The following is a 16,823-nucleotide window of genomic DNA, read 5'->3' as shown; positions in this document are numbered from 1 at the left end:
TATTCACAGAAGTCTTGCAGCGAAGATTCTGGGGCCAAGTGTACAAGAGAGTCCTCTCTACCAAATAATTCTTTGGATCAGAGGGTGTTATTGATGGGGACTAATCAGACCCAAGGGAGGTCTGGGTAATGTCTGGGCACTGTGTACTTCTGTTTCAGTGATGTCTATATAGGTGTTATCTGCTCTGTTACAATTAAGTGCTGAGATTGTGCAAGGGGATAAGTCTTTTGACAATTGATAGCCATTCCTCTTCTTTCTCTATCATATGCTTCGGCAGGGGGCCATCCCCAGTAATACCTCTTGAGGTTTCTGTGATTGTGGGTTCTGATGCCTTAGTTCTAAGACCCTCCAGAGTAAACTTTACTACCATGTGGAATGGAATCTGAGATCCATTCTGGGGTTCCTTGGTACAATAAGGCTGTCTCCAGCCTTTTTCAGTTCTTCTATCTGGAGAGGTAACATTTACCGTTGCAGCAGTAGGTCTGTTGTTCATCTGCTGAGCCTTTACATTGCCCTGGATCAGCATTCTTTTCCTCTTTGTAATCTATCTTCTTTAGGCTCTTCATCCTCTTATCGAATTGCGTCTCCATCTAGAGAGAGAGAGCTTTTAGCAGTGCTAGAAAACATCAAGCTTTAGCCTCTTCGGGCTAACCTCATCCAGACCCATCACAAAGCCTGGCTGGCTCCTTCCACACTGCAGAAGTCGGGCTTCAACTGCAGTTACCTGACTTCTCTGGAGATGAGTCCATGTCTCTGGAGCAGCCTTCTCCCTGTTTTTCTCCAGAAGAAAGTGGGGTCTTTCTGTATAACTCTTGGAAACTATTAAAGTTCCTGCTAATATCCTGTGGTCAGCAGACCATTTTAAACACAGAGTTCTCCATGTTAAAAGAAAAAATCCCACTGTTTTTGATATTCCAGAAACTCATTACCAGGGACTATGGCCTTATTAATCAGGAATGGGTAGAGTTGGTGAGAGACTTTGACTCCTGAGTCAATATAGTGAACTTCAGACTGGCCCTTCCAGCTTTATCTGGTTCCTCTTCATGGTTTTAACTAGCAAATTCACAGTTCACTTTGGTCAATTTCATGGCCAGAGGGTCTTAAAATTGGTCAATTTCACTATTTCAGATGTTCACACTTGACATTTCATGGTGTAACTGTGGGTGTCCTGATCCAAAAGGGGATTGTGGGGGAGTCCCAAAACCATTGTAGGGGGATTGCAGCATTGCCATGCTCACTCTTGTGCCCAGCTCTGAAGGCAGCAGCTGCGGAGTTTCCTGCAGCTGAAGGAGGCTCCCAGAGGTGGAGGTAGGTCCGATCTCCCCAGCACTGGTGAGAGTGCCCCAACCGTGGGCACCTAGCTGCTAATTAGTGTCAGTGGTGGATTAAGGCATGGGCCCATGGGGCCTGTACCCAGAGGCCATGAACAATTTGAAAAATGGGTGCCTCAGCCCTGGCAGGAGCCACAGCAGGAGACACGGGGGCTGAAGCCCCAAGACTGGGCAGGAGCCGGGGTGGGGGCAGAAATTCTGAGCCTGGGAGGCCTAGAGCCTGGGCAGGAGCCATGGGGAAAGCAGCCCTGAGCCTGGGAAACCTATGCTCCATTTGGTGGCTACTTAGCCTGTTTCTTTCAGGTGCAACATCAGATCATGTCGGACAGATGGTTCTAGAGATCATTACCACCGGTGGATCTCAAATATCTTCATCCTCTGATCAAGACTGAGAGAGGTCACCCTGGCCTCTATAATCCTCTCTCTAAACAAAGACAACTGATTTGCAACTCTATATTTGAAGAAGGCCTATTTTTACATAGACATTCACCCAGCACACAGGAGGTTGCTTCACTTTATGGTGAGCCTAGACCACTACTAGTACAGAAAGCTTTCCTTCCGTCTCTTGATCGGTCAAGGGTTTTCTTGAAGACGCTATCCATGGTGGCAGCATACCAGCATCTCCAGGGCACCCCAGTATTTCCCTCCCTAAACAACTGGCTGCTCATAAGTCAGTCATACTGGGAAAGAGGTACAGTTGGCGGCTCTATCCCTGCTCAGCTTCCTTCAATCCTTATAGCTCGAAGGAAACCTAGAAATGTCCACTTTAATTTCTGTGCAAACTATAGACTTTTTTACTAGAGCAGTTTTTGGATTTTATAACAGCCAAAGCATACTTACCCAGGACGGATTGCAAGCTCTAACGGACCTCATCTCCCAGCTTTGACTGAGCCCTGGGAGATCCTAGGCTATATGGTCCTTCATATGGACTCCTTCTCTGAAATCATCAGGTGTAGTTGCAAACAGTTTATGCTCTTGAGTAGAGACAAGCTGGGCAAGCGAGTGTAACTTCCACACAGTGTTTTGAAGATCTTCGACTTGGTGGGAAAAGAGAAGATATGGGCATAATGGTTACCTTTGTTCCCCCTGCACCCATGAAAAAACTAGTTGCATATGCCTCCCTATCAGGCTAGGGAGCACATCTGGATGAACAGGTGGCTCAAGGTTCTTGGACTTGGCAAGATTCAAGCTTCACGTCTCCTCCAACTGCAAGCAGTACTCAAATCCTACAGAAGGCTTTTGCCTTTCATCCATGTCCTACATATTCAGTATGTTGAGCAGTATGACTACAGTATAGTACATGAACGCAGGGCTGCCCAGAGGATTCAGAGGATCTGGGGCAAAGCAATTTTGGGGGCCCCTTCCATTAAAAAATAGTTGCAATACTATAGAATACTATATTCTTCTGGGGGGCCCTGGGGGGGGCCCGGGGCCTGGGACAAATTGCCCCACTTGCCCCCAACCCCGGCAGCTCTGCATGAACAAACATGAAGCAGAGCAGACCACCACTCTTTGCATGAAGATGATCAGTCTCTGGAATTGGTTTATCTGACATCAGATCACTCTCTTGGGCAGTGCACTTTTCAGGAGTAATGAACACTTCGGCAGACAGCCTCAGCAGGCAGTTCCACAGACCAGGATTGAAAACTTCACAGCTCAGTGATACGGAGCATTTTCTAACAGTCAGGATTCCTGTTGTGGGATGTCTTTTTTGTGCCAGGAAAACTAGAAATGCCTAGTCTAGTGTTCCCAGGTAGCTCAGGGGTACAATTCCTGAGAAGAGGCATTCCTAGTAAAATGGTCAGCACCACTAATGGATGCTTTGCCACCCATTCCCCTCTTACCTCAAGCCTGAGGAAAATCAAGCAGGAAAAAAGCATTGGCCAATCCTAGTGGTTGAGACAATTTTGGTTCACCGGCTTCCTTCAGATGGCTTCCTGTCTATCTCTGAACCAGCTGACTTAAGAGAAAGGCAAGACCATTCATCCAAACCCAGCATCGCTCAGTCTAAGCCTGGTATTTGGATGGATGATGAGCTTAGAGAGGTCAGGTTCAGAGGCAGAACAGTCCATTCTCAATAATAGCAGGAAAGTGTCTATGATGAAATGGAAGAAATTTTCTATCTGATGTCTGCATCCTCAGATACGTCCAAATGGCTCAGAGATCCCTACCATTCTAGACTAGTTCCTTTATGTTAAAAATGTCTGATTTATCACTCAGCTCACTGAAAGTGCATTTGGCAATGATTAAGGCCTTCCATTCTGTAGTGGAAAACTGTTTTGGTCTTAATCCATTGTGAGGTTTTCAAACAGCCTTGATAGAACCTTTCCTCCCAGTACTGAAACCTATACCGATTTGAGTCTTCAGTCTCTCATTGTCAGCATTCATTAATCCTCCTTTTGAACCTGTAGTTTCCTGCTCCCTTCATTTGTCTTTTGAAGGTGGCCTTTGTGACCACAGTCACCTCTGTCAGAAGAGTAAGTGACTTTGGATTCCTTATGGCAGACTCTCCCTACATGGTCTTCCAGAAGTATAAGATTTCTTTGATGTTACACCCCACATTCGTTCCAAAAGTTTCCTCCAAATTCCACTTTAAATTAGGTCATATATCTACCTGTTTTCTACCCAAAACCTCACACCACCAGAAAACAGAGGAAGCTCCATTCTTTGGATGTCTGTTGAGCCTTGGTGTTGTATCTGCAAGACAAAACCCTTCAGGAAATCTCTGACACTGTTTACTTTACTGAATGGATGAAAGGGGAAGTAATTTCCTCACAGACACTTTACAAATGGATTTCAGGTTTCATCCTGCTTTGCTATGAGCTAATGGTGACACCTCCTCCACAAAGTGAGAGAGCCCACTTGACCAGAACCCAGGCTGTCTTAGTAGCTTTTCTTCAGGCTATCTCCTTTCTGTAGAGCAGCAACATGTGGTTGTGTGCGTATCTTTTTGCTAGACATTATGCCCTGGTACAAACTTTTTCAACAGATGTGTCCTGCAATCTGTAGTACATTGCGGTCCTCACACCATTGTCCTCAATGAGTAGTACTCTTGAGTCCTCTCATGTGACATATTCATAGGGACCATCACTCAAAGAAATTCATGTTACTTACCTTACAGTTACTGGAGTTATTTAAGATGTGTGTGGTCCCTATATGTATTCCACTACCTGTTCTCCTTCCCCTCTACTTCAGATCCTTTCCTAAAGTGATTTCTGGTGGTATGGGAGCTGGAGAAGCAGCCTGTCCACGCTGAGCCCTTATGCCTTATGTTCAGAGTGTGCAGACACAGATCAGTGGACACTACTTAAGAAAAATCTTCTGGTCTCAGGCACATCAAATGCCTGTGCACCTCACGTGGACTACACATAGGGACCACACATCTCAAAGAACAAGTTATTGTAAAGTATCAGAGGGGTAGCCGTGTTAGTCTGGGTCTGTAAAAAGTGACAGAGTCCTGTGGCACCTTATAGACTAACAGACGTATTGGCGCATAAGCTTTCGTGGGTGAATACTGAAGTGGGTATTCATCCATGAAAGCTTATGCTCCAATACATCTGTTAGGGCTTGTCTACATCAGAAAGTTGCAGCGCTGGTGAGGGAGTTACAGCGCTGCAACTTAGGAGGTGTACACATCTGCAGGGCACCACCAGCGCTGCAACTCCCTGTTTGCAGCGCTGGCCGTACTCCCGTTTTGTCTCGGGTGTAGAGGATCCAGCGCTGGTGATCCAGCGCTGGTAATCAAGTATAGACACTTACCAGCGCTTTTCTTGACCTCCGTGGAATAAGCAGGTATCCCAGCATACCTGAGGAAGCCTCTGGTAATCAAGCTGGTCTCCTTCCCCGGCTTGCTCTCGCGTTCCCTGAACCCCGAGCAAGCAGGTCTCCTTCCCTGAGGTTTGCTGGGTGGTTCCGGGAACGCGAGAGCAAACCGCGGCGAAGCTGGTCTCCTTTCCCGGTTTGCTCTCTCGTTCCTCGAACCCCCGAGCAAGCAGGTCTCCTTCCCTGCGGTTTGCAGGGTGGTTCGGGGAACGCGAGAGCAAACCGCAGTGAAGCTGGTCTCCTTTCCCGGTTTGCTCTCGCGTTCCCCAAACAAGCAGGTCTCCTTCCCTGAGGTTTGCTGGGTGGTTCCGGGAACGCGAGAGCAAACCGCGGCGAAGCTGGTCTCCTTCCCCGGTTTGCGCTCTCATTCCTCGAACCCCCGAGCAAGCAGGTCTCCTTCCCTGCGGTTTGCAGGGTGGTTCGGGGAACGCGAGAGCAAACCGCGGCGAAGCTGGTCTCCTTCCCCGGTTTGCTCTCGCGTTCCCCGAACCCCCCTTGAAGCCGCCCAACAGCGCTGCAGTGTGGCCACATCTAACACCACTTGCAGCGCTGGTTGCTGTAAGTGTGGCCACTCTGCAGCGCTGGCCCTATACAGCTGTACTAATACAGCTGTAACAACCAGCGCTGCAAAATTTTAGATGTAGACATGGCCTAAGTCTATAAAGTGCCACAGGACCTTTTGTAAGGTAAAGTAACCAGAATGTGTGGCATGCATAACAATGAACTATTTCACTTCATGGACAAATTAGACTTATAATAGTTTCAGAATCTAGTTGGTTCTGTGAGGGCAGAGTTCAAATTGAGTGGGAAATGCCTTGCTAAAATGATTTAATTGATGTCATGAGAGGAGGGTCCCTCCTACCCTTCTATTATATAATAATTATTAACTGAGTATCCAAAACTGTGGCAGGTGCCATATGGAGTAATTTAAAAAAAAACAAACTCTCCCATAGTATAAGCAGAAACATGGTGGGATGTGGCAAGGCAAAACGAAAGAGAGAGGGAAAATGGGGGATGGCAAAGGGTACAAGTGACTTGATTTTTAAAGAGTGTTTTGTGCCTGTTGCTGCCAGTGTCTGCTGGGAGATGCCGGGTGGTCAGCATTTTTGAAAAGCATGCTACAAGTGTGGTGTGGTCACTCCCTGTTTTCTAACAGCAAAACACCAGCATTGTCAACTAAAAACTGAACCCGGGTCAACTGTAACAAAGCTTTTTACAGACTGTGTGTTCCAAATGACCATGTTATGGGTTGGAGATTTAGACTCTGATCTTCAGGAGCTGTTGAGAGTTGTGATTCCTTTTGCATCAGCCGAGATGTCATTTGTGGGAAAATAACATTTGCTTCTCTATTAGGCTCTTCATGTTGCTCGCTCTTTCAGTACAAAGCACTTGAAATATCAGCTTTTTGTTCACTTCATTTCTACCTTCTCCCCTTCTTCCTAAAAAGGTATTAATGCTAAAAGAAAAGCGCCTTGACAATCTTATTGAATGTAAAATAAGTAAAGTAAAAATAAACTAGTAATACTGCAAGAATTAACTTACTAACAAGGCATTACCGAGAGGAAATTGTATACCTCAGTCTGCAAAGAACCCTTTTTCAAGAATTATTTGTGGAGAGCCATATGACACACATACCGATATATCTGTTCTTTGTGCTACAGTATTATATCCTCTTATCAGTTTTTTCCTCTGGTAAACTTTCAGGTTATATAATTTTCTTTTTCCGACTCTTTTCAGAGTAATTCTACAGTCCAGTGTTCAGAAAAGTAAAACGTCTGAACCTAGCATTTCTGGCAGTGCAGACATTAATAAAAGAACTACCAGGTCTGCTGCAAGAAAAAGCAGTTTAAAAAGGTGAGAGTTACTCTTTTGAGCTGGCATGTCCATAGCTGGTGATGGACTTTGTCTGAGGGAATATTAGCCTCCTAGTGACAAGGAATTAATTAAAATATTTTAAAATGTATCATGTAATGAGACTGTCTGGAGCTTTGAATCTCTTGTGTCATACATTTCTGAGTGAATTCTGGAAACTGGAAGACTTGTACTGTGGTTCTGATGTATGATTTAACGATTACTGAATTTAGGAGTTTGCTGATTTAATAGTTCCCATCACAATATCTACAGGTATTATGAAGAAACCTCTCCAGAAACGAATTTTAAAAAACTGGTGAGAGATTGTATATGACAGTGTGGTGGAGGGAAGGGTGCAGGGGGGAGTTGAGAAACAGTACAAGTGCAACAAATTAGAAATTCAGATGGCAAAGAACTAACTTCTGTCAAATATTCATAAATATCTCCTCTGTAACACCCTTCTCTACTGCTGTAAGATCAAATGTATTGTCATCCTTTTTTCTATTGGCCTAACCATCCAATAAGAAAATAAACATTAAAAGTTCCACTCTTTCTGGAAAGTCAAAGAATCTGGATGATTGAAGCCAACCATTCAGCACAGAAAAGATCTATTTCCTTGCCTTGTGTGGAAAAGAGGGTATCTTCAATATTTAGCGAAAATGTTAGACAACGTTTCACAGTTCTCTTTTGGGGGAGGGACTCCTCCGTCTTGGCAAGGATTAATATGGAAAGAGAAAGAAATATAAAAACTAAGATGAATTGGACTGACCACTGAGATATGAGAAAATAAACCATAGAAGCACACTGGCTTTGTATCACAGAGGTGTAGAAAATGCGTAGAAAGTGTGTGTGTGTGTGTATATGATATGAGATATAGTGCTGGTAATGAGATTTTATAATGGGAAAAGAATTCAGAATTTAAACTAGATAGTCTGCTCTACAAGCACATGGAGAATTAAAAATGTGGATGGTTTAAAACAAGAGTGTGAGTGCCTTCTTTTGTGTAAGGGTACAAAGTATATTTATTTCTGACAGCTACCACACGAGTTCTTGTATCCATCCATGTGCAAAGCAGGTATGCAGACCTAGACCCTCCCAAGTTGTGCTGGAAATGAGCCTGAGATTCTAGCTCACATCTGTAGGTTACACAACCATTAATTAGGGGAATTTAAAGCCATCAGTATTTTTTTTCTAGTGCTGTCCTCTTTCACATTCACAGATATCCGTACACTGTGGAAGAGAGATACCAAATATATATTTCTCTTTTTTGGGAGTGAAACTGCCAAGAGGGCTTGCAACTTGCAGTTTGAAAACAAAAGATCTAAACAAATTAAATCCAAATCCCATATAATCTGTGGCTTATATGTCATACAGCAGTTTCAAATAGTTTTTTATTTTTTAAAGTGACAATTTTTTGTCTTGTGTTTGTTGTGAATATCTTTTAATTCGTCTATCAATAAATGCTGAAGAGAAGAGCCTTATTTTGTTGGGAGGAGTGAATCATTAGACTTGCAACTAGGACTTATGAGTTGGTGTTTATGTGCCATAAATACAAACTTAGTAGGTGGTAGTGTTTTGTAGAATTTCCTTTTCTCTTCCTTCTGCCCTTATCCTTAAATTAAAACTATTTAAAAACAAACAAACAAAATGAATTTTCTAATGGTTGGCAAAAGATAACCTGCAGGTCACTTCTGATGTAACATTGAGAGAATTTTCAGGGTATTATATACCATTTGATTCATATTAACAAATAGTTAAAAGCTATATTTAATTTTTGTATAATTGTTTGGTTTGATTAGGTCTCCTTGACTGCATTGTTTTTATCAGTACTGATTTCTGTCCATGCTGACCTCTCTGGTTCTGGCTATTTCTTATATTCTTCATGCCTCTTCTGCTTTTGAGCCTCTTAGCTCTGTAGCTATTTGTCCGTTCAGTGACATACCATTTCAGTTCCTGGAAAACATCCTTATGAATAGATCCTCCTTTCTAGAGAACAGCAGGCATTCCCAGTTCCTTTCTTCTCATTTGTCACAATGAAAAAAAGACCTTCTGATAAATTATTATATGAAGAAGTGCTACCATTTGGAGATATCTTTTACAAACCTGGCATGATGCCTTCTGGCTCTGAGGAAAGACTTGTGCTCTTGCAGATGAGGGATTCCTCAGTTCATAAATGAGCACTAACTTTGTACAGTATTTGTAATTTGTCTTTCTGACACTGCTTCTGAAACTTTTGCCCCAGATTTTTCACTTTAAACTGTATCTGATCATGTTTCTAATACTTAACTTTGAGACCATACTACTTCAATCAGTTGATGACCAGATCCTGCCATTCAGGATATCTCAAAGCAAAATAGTGCCATCCAATAAGGTCACAATTCTGGAGTTCTTTTTCCATGAAAAAAAAGGCAGCTTGGTTGTAGTTCATATAAGCATCATGTGATTAAATTTATACCCTCTCATGGGCATTATAAAGAGTGTCCTCCCTACGATATGGATGTGTTTTTATTTACCTGTAGCCTCTGGAGAAATCTTGTATGGAGCCAGTCTATCACAGAATGAGAAGGCTTTTGCAGCTCTCCATTTGGTAAAGGATATGCAATCAATGGGTGACATCATGGACCTTCCATTAGTGTATTCAAAACAAAACAAAAACTGGCTTCCCATCCTTTTTGCCTGAAGTTTATTCAACTTGTCTTATTTAAAAAAAAAAAGGGGCGGGGGAGGGTGTCCCCCAAACTGACTGCATTATTCCAATTCAAGCCTAATAAATGCAGAGTCGAGGAGAAGAGTTCTGACTTCTATTAATACTGTAGTATTGTTGTTAATCTAACTCAGCATGTCTTTTGTGACACAATATTATTGTATCTATGTAAACTTTATCATCCAATATAAACCCTTTGATTCTTTGGACATCGCTGCCTAGCCAGTACTCTTTTATTTGGTGCCTGTGTATTTTAATAGTCTTTCCTATATGACCACTGTTTCCATTTTTTTCATTGAATCTCATTTTATTTATAGGTTTTGCATTGATTTCTTCAGATTTCAGTTTTGTTGTAGCTGAATCACAGTCTGTGATCAAAAATTCATTCTTAGCATTATATCCTCAGATTTGAGTCCTTCCTCATCCTTCAAACGGTGAAGAAATTGTTAAGTAGTGGGTCCAGAATGACTCATCTCCCAGTAAAACTACAATATTTACTTCAAGTTTTCTCATGAGATTTATGAAGCCATCTCATGATTGAACAATCAAGCCAATATGTACAATATTTTGCCTTTTCCTTCAGGTGACGCTATATATCTGCCTTTGTCAATGCCTGGCTGTCCAGAATGAGAGGAGGTATTAACATGGCACTTTGTTTGTAGTGTGGATGGGAGAATGTAATGGAACTGCAAGGGATTCATATTGCAGCCTCGGGTCATGATCTGCTCTGTGACATTAGGTTAACTGACTTGGTCAATTGGCACCTCACTTTCTCATCGCTAGGACATGGCTGTTGTAGATTGGTTCATAAGTGATAGGTCAGAGTTCACATTTTACAAAGTGCATTTATCAGATCATTTTATGGTGAAATTTTATCCTCTTCTCTCTTCCTTTCAGAATGCAGACACTCCTTAAATTCTTATTGTTAATCTATTTAATTGGACCATTTTCAGTAGAGGCAACATTTAATACTTATCCCATCTTGAAACAAAAAACTGGAATAATCCTACTACTGAACACTTAAACTGCTTTTCATCCATGCAACTCAAAGTGCTTTACAGAGATGGACACAGCATGTGTTCATATCCCCATTTTACATACTGGGAAACTGAGGCACACAGCAAGGCAGTGACTGAGCCAGGAAAAGGACCCCTGTCTCCCAAACTCCCCCCTCACCTTCCACCCTTGTAACCTATCCAGTAGAGGCTTGAGAAATTCCAACACCAGCTGCATGAAGTAAAGAAACCAACAGAACCCTCTTCCCTTCAAAATGGATAGAAATTAAGCTATTGTCCCACTCATTACACTATTAGTGTTCCATGTATTTAACAAGTTCTTGAGCTCCTTCGTTGTTAGCAATTTAGAAGAGAGGAAATAGTGTAGTGAGGATTTGGGGGGCTCAGTGGAATTGGACTATAGGAATCATTATGCCAAGGAATAATTGTGACTCTGTTGGCAGGAAAGGGGAAATATATGCAACAATTAATGTATAGGTCTCTTAGCTTTTTTTCTCACCAGAGAAGCACACCAGAGCTTTGTCTGTTTGTGATCTAATTCTAGCTTTAAAAAAATTAATATTTCTTTTCCATTCTTTTCTAATTTTCCCACAGTCTGATACCTCAGAAGGAGAAAAGGAAAAGGAATGCTTTACAGCAAATGCGCTTAATGAAATTATGGTACTTTGAATCCTCTGCTTTTTCTTTACAAAGGCTTTTTTCCTACTCTTTGTAATCAGAACAGTAGTATGTGCTTTCTTTACAATTGATAATTTATTCTCTATAAAAGTATCAAGTCTTTTTCTTTACAATTTTTTCTTTGTACTATTATGCTTAACTTAGCTTACACTGGCAGTAATGTTAGAAAGATTTTGCACTTGCTTTGTTTTTTGAATTTCAAATGGGATGGTTTTTATTCCTCATAAATCTGTTTTTTATCATTTCAGTGGTCACTCCATACCAAGGACCAGGACAGTGCTGCGTTAAGTAAAAAGAAGTGACTGAAGAGGATGCTGACGGGGGGGGGGAGGGGAGAGGAGGAATGGAATATTGCTATGGAACTTAAAAAGTCTTTCCTTTCAAAGAAATTAACTGCAAAATGCAGCTAAGATTTACCAGAAAAACTCCTCCTAATTTGTAGAAGATGACCTGTTTAAGATGCTTGACAAACAGTTCAGCTTTTTAATTCTAAACGTTTTCTCAAATGTTAAAAAAAGCTTGTAAATTTAGACTCAGGTGTAACTATCTAAACTCTCTATTATAAAGAGAGTTTATGAGTGGGTATGATGCATGTGTGTAATTGTGATGGCAATCAGCTGCTGGCCACCATAAGAAGTGAAGATGCAGTGGGAGCTTTTAAATATTTAATTCACTGTTGTCCGTCCAAGCTGATCTCAGTCTCCAATACAGAGCAAATCTTGGGAAGGCAAGATTTTATTCTCATAACATTGTACTTTCCTGTTGATTTGGATAGCCTTCCCTATTTTGTATGGATTTTTTTATGAAGCTGTAATGTTAAATACCCAGACTAATTACTGTATGCCAAAGACTGCTTTATTTCAAAGTATTTTTTTAAAAAAAATTAACTAAAAGCTGTTAACTATTTTATTAGTAATAGCTTTTAGTTGCTCAAATTGCTTGAAAACATTGACTTTTCTACCAGAGTTTATAATTTGAAGCAGCACCATCAACTTTAGATTACATGGCTAGTTGAAAACTTTTTACCTACTTGTGCTACAGGTAATATCTAAGGTTCCCAATTTTTCAGACATGGTAATACTTCCTAAAGTTTATGCATCAGACCATCTTTATGGTCATTGTCATAGTTTCCCTTGTTTAATCATTTTCTTCCATACTGGGGGTTGGGGGAAATAGAGGCACTTAAAAAAAAAAAGAGTTGTGATTGTAAAACCACTGAAATTGGCAGTGGGGAGCAGGTGCAGTCAGTCATTTTTAAAAAATGGTTATTTCAAGGTGGCGGTGCTCCTTTAAACATCCAGGTACTTTTGTTTACCAAAACAAAAAAAGCCCTAGATACCTAATTATCTGTTAAATGTCACTGTAATTTCTTAAAGGTGACCTAGGATTTGAAATTTTGTTTATTTCCTTTTCAGTACTCTCTTCTAAATCAGAAATGTTTCCCTCCAGCTTTATCGTATGATATTTGAACAGCTTATTTCCCCCACAATATCTTTGTTTGCCAACATCACGTTTGACATGTGCACACTCCTCAGAACAGATCTGCTACTGCATAGCCAACAGTAAAAAGAAGTTTGTTTTTATGAGTTCTGTATAAATACATCTGGGGAGGAAGGTTGAAATGTTACTCAGCAGAGTTTTTTTTGTCCTGAAGAAAGACCTACTGTCTTGCAGTGGGAGGGAATGTTTCTATTAAATTTAAACAGTGCTAGGCAAGGTTCGACACTTACATCTAATTTCATCCCCTTATTAGAGCATTAAAAAATCATCATGGAATTGAAGGGTGTTCCCTAGATAGTGTAAGTAACAATATGTTGGCTTGACTAGCTTTTGATGCTAAAAGCAGAAGAATATTAGTCCAGGCTATGGTTACTTGTTAAGTTAACAGAAGCACCTCCCAAATTGTTCTGAAACTTTTAATTATGCAACTTGAATGTAAAGAAGATAGAAGAAAAGGTTCTTCCAGTATGGAATCAAAACCTTGAACAGGTATTTAATATCTTTTTTTTGTAAGAACAAACCCCTTTGATTCATCTGACTTTGCTCCTTTCTTTGTACAGTTGAGAGACTCTCTTGTCTCCAGGGAAATGGTAATCTTAGTGTTTATATTATCTTTCAGGGCAATTGGGAGCGAGGGGCTGAGCCACATCATTCTGGGGACAAGAGCCTTGCTAACCTTGTGAGGGGAGGAGGGACAAAATGAGTCAATGGGTTTTTTAAAACAATTCCCTCTCTGCTAATACAGCCCCTTTGTGTTTTTATTTGGGTAGCAGAGCGCTTTTTACACAGATCAAGAATTAGAGGCCCTATTGTGCTAGACTGGTGAGTCCAATTTCCACCAGTGACCTAGAAGAGAGAATGTGCAATTAATGATTAATTGAAAATGTGTTCCCTGAACAATCTTGTGGATTTTTTTTTTTTAAACCAAAGTATGTATGTCAGCCCAGGCCCTGTGGGGGCTGCCTCCCCCATACCTCTCACTTCTGCAGCTGCAGTTCTTGGATAAGCCTGGAATGCTCTGAGCAGCTGCCTGCCTGAACATAGGGGAGCACCTAGTAAAGGGTGACTTCCCTCTGCCCCATCCTTTCCAGCAGCTGCCAGGGAAGCCCAAGAGAGTGGGGAGTTAATAACAGAGACAACACTCAAAACTCATGATTCTCTACCCCTATCCTGGTCAGAGCCAGCCTAGCAGTTGCTCTTAATTTGTGCCAGCTAACAGTCCCAATGGGACTGTCAGCCTGTTGTGGATAGCTGACGCATAACACATTCCACACACTCACTCTCCCCCCCTCGGGCCACCTATGCCCTGCTATACTGGCTCCATGCACTCCAGGTGGGTAGAATCCCCAGCAGGGACATTGTGAGGGATTCCACTCCTTTTACTACCTGAGTGATGCAAGGCAAGAGATTTTGCCTCCACTGTAACAACTGGAGCTCCTTGATCTTTTTCAAAAACTAAAATGTTTGCCTCTAAAGCTGAAAGGGACACCACGATGTTAGGTGCTGTACAGGTAAAAAAAAATTTTAAATGTCCTAACCCTGGGGAGGTCACAGTTCCACTTTTTACAAGCCTGAACAGCTGAATGAGGTAATAGTAAGTGGTTGGGAGGAATAGATTAAAAAAAAACACAATAAGGCTTTTGGACAGTATGTAGTAGTTTTAACTTCCCAGCTGCCTTCCCAGTTCTTTTTTTTGTAAGTATTTTCATATTTTGTGTACATGTTTGTGCTTTACCTCAGCACTGAAGTGAAACTGAGGAGTTATCTGTTGGCAAATACTGAACTGATTTGTTCAGTTAAAGTCTGCCCCGAAATAATATAATAAGTATAATTTGCTTATATATATGCACAGGTTGAGTTGTTTGTACTGTCCGTTGAACCTGAAAAGAATCAGACTAGGGTTTGTTTTTAAGAATCACCCCAGCATTTGAAGTTTTAGAAAACTTTGAAATTACATTTTAAAAAACCAAATGAACTCTCGGACTTTCAATTTTGTATCGTTTTAAACATCAAATACTGATTTTAACTGAAAAACAAAGCCCATCACAAATGTCTATTACATATAGTGAAAGTCTCTAAACAAAGTTTCACAGTTTTGTTAAGTATGAAGATTCTGGGCTACCATTTTTCACTTCCATACATCTTACAGTTGCAGAGAAACGTACAAATGCTACTGCCATTCTGTAGTTGACTATTCAAATCAGCATTACTATTTAGTGACCAACATTACCTCCTCAGAGCCTATGTAATTTTAACATTTAGCTCATATTTTCAATCTGACATTTTGCCTTGCATTTGCACCATATATACCAAAGTTGTCTACCCACAATTCTGAAAGCGAGGGGAGAAAGTGCTTCTTTTCTAAAGACTTGTGAAAGTGTGCCAAATGGAATGTACATGTAAAACAGGCAGCTGGAGACCTAGTACTTGTGTGTGCTGAGAAGCTAATTATCCCTGCTGTGATGGATGTATAATTCTGGGTGAGTGGCCCATCATTTTTTCACCATCCGCCCTTTTATACTGATATATATATATAGTGAAAATCCTACTTAAAATACATAGTAATTATTGGGTATCTTGGGTCAAGTTGCTGCTTTTCAGCAAAGTGTCAGTAATTTATATTAAAGTTACTCCCAGATCTAGACCTGTTGTTCCAACTGTAAATAGGAAAGTGCTGCAGTTTTTAAAGACTGGACAAAAACTATTAAGCTAGGATTTGTATAAAATGAGACGCACATTCTAAGTGGAAGAAAATCAACAATTATGTTAATCAGATTGTTCTGCAATTTTATAATAATGGTTTGCAGACTTTCATTTGTCTTGTGTACAGAGTCTGGAAAGTTCTTTAAAACGTACTGAAATCAGTACTGCTCATCCTGATTTTTTTTTAAATTGTATATTTCTAATCATATTTTTTTAAATCAGATTGAATGACAGAATGGGAGTTTTATTTTGCTGAAGGTATTTTTAAGATAAAGCTTCATGATGGTCTTGTAAACTTAGTTTGATATGCATTTGTCATTTGGAAATATTACATATTGTAACTTGTTTTATACAAAATACTGAATAGTAATAATTGTAAATATGAGTTGTGTACAAATAAAACTATTAACCTGATGTTTCTTATTACCAACAACCTTGACAATCAGATTAGTCAGAGTCTGCATTGGTGTGGGTGGCTTCCAACAGTAGATCAACAAATGGTAACATTTTTGTGATATTCACTGAAATGCATGATATATTAATCTTGCCTCGCTGACCAACATAAAGTGCACAATTATAGGGGATAAATTTTCATTTACTAAAATGATGAAAACTCTTAATTCTCATGAATGATTCTTGCCTTGTTAAATACGTTCCTCTGTGAAGATGCTTACCTACAGCAAGATTAGAGGAGATTCAGGAAGCTGAGGTTTTTATTTTTTGACTCAGCTACTGACTTTGCTTTGAGCAAATCACTTAACCTTCTTGTGCATCTTTCCTCACCTGTAAAGTGGGGATAGTACTTACTTTGTATAGTGCTGCAAGATAAAAATATCAAGTGCAAAATATATAATATCAAATTTTATTGAAATTATGATGTAATACAATATATAATGTTGCAGAAGGGTCCATTGCAAACTCTTAAACTGAAAACTTCAAAATTTCACAAAAAAATTGTTCTATTGGCCAACTCTACAATTCTGTATAAACTCAACAATGGTCAAGCTGAGCTAGCCTAAAGTCAACCTGTGCCACTGGCGGTTGCCTCTGTCAAACAACAAAAACACACTAGACTCAGCTAATCTGCAAATTTTTAAAACTCTAACACAGCCTCATCTTTCTTCCCAAAAGCATAAACAAACCTCCCTCCCGTCCTCCTGATATGTTTCCCATGCGTATATCATCATCCTGTTGGTCTTGTACAGCAAAATGCTAATC

General features: G+C 40.5%; 1 protein-coding gene across 9 annotated transcripts in view; it reads left to right on the top strand.

Moving 5' to 3' along the window:
* CDC14B (cell division cycle 14B) overlaps positions 1-16,016 on the top strand; it is a 76,336-nt gene extending 60,320 nt beyond the window's left edge. For 3 of the 9 annotated variants that reach the window (XM_030566408.1, XM_030566410.1, XM_030566416.1), the window contains 3 exons: positions 6,891-7,007; positions 11,319-11,384; positions 11,651-16,016. In XM_030566408.1, the coding sequence (XP_030422268.1) occupies positions 6,891-7,007; positions 11,319-11,384; positions 11,651-11,690 (223 nt within the window). In that variant the 3' untranslated portion in view covers positions 11,691-16,016. Of the gene's footprint in view, positions 1-6,890; positions 7,008-11,318; positions 11,385-11,650 lie in introns of those variants that run through there. The other 6 variants (XM_030566411.1, XM_030566415.1, XM_030566414.1 and 3 more) reach the window with 5 other exon arrangements.
* The last annotated feature ends 807 nt before the right edge of the window (positions 16,017-16,823 follow it).

This window comes from Gopherus evgoodei, chromosome 6 (genome assembly GCF_007399415.2).
Source record: "Gopherus evgoodei ecotype Sinaloan lineage chromosome 6, rGopEvg1_v1.p, whole genome shotgun sequence".
Classification (NCBI taxonomy): domain Eukaryota; kingdom Metazoa; phylum Chordata; order Testudines; family Testudinidae; genus Gopherus; species Gopherus evgoodei.
Note: the sequence above shows the minus strand (reverse complement) of the source record. Positions and strands in the feature narration are given on the sequence as shown.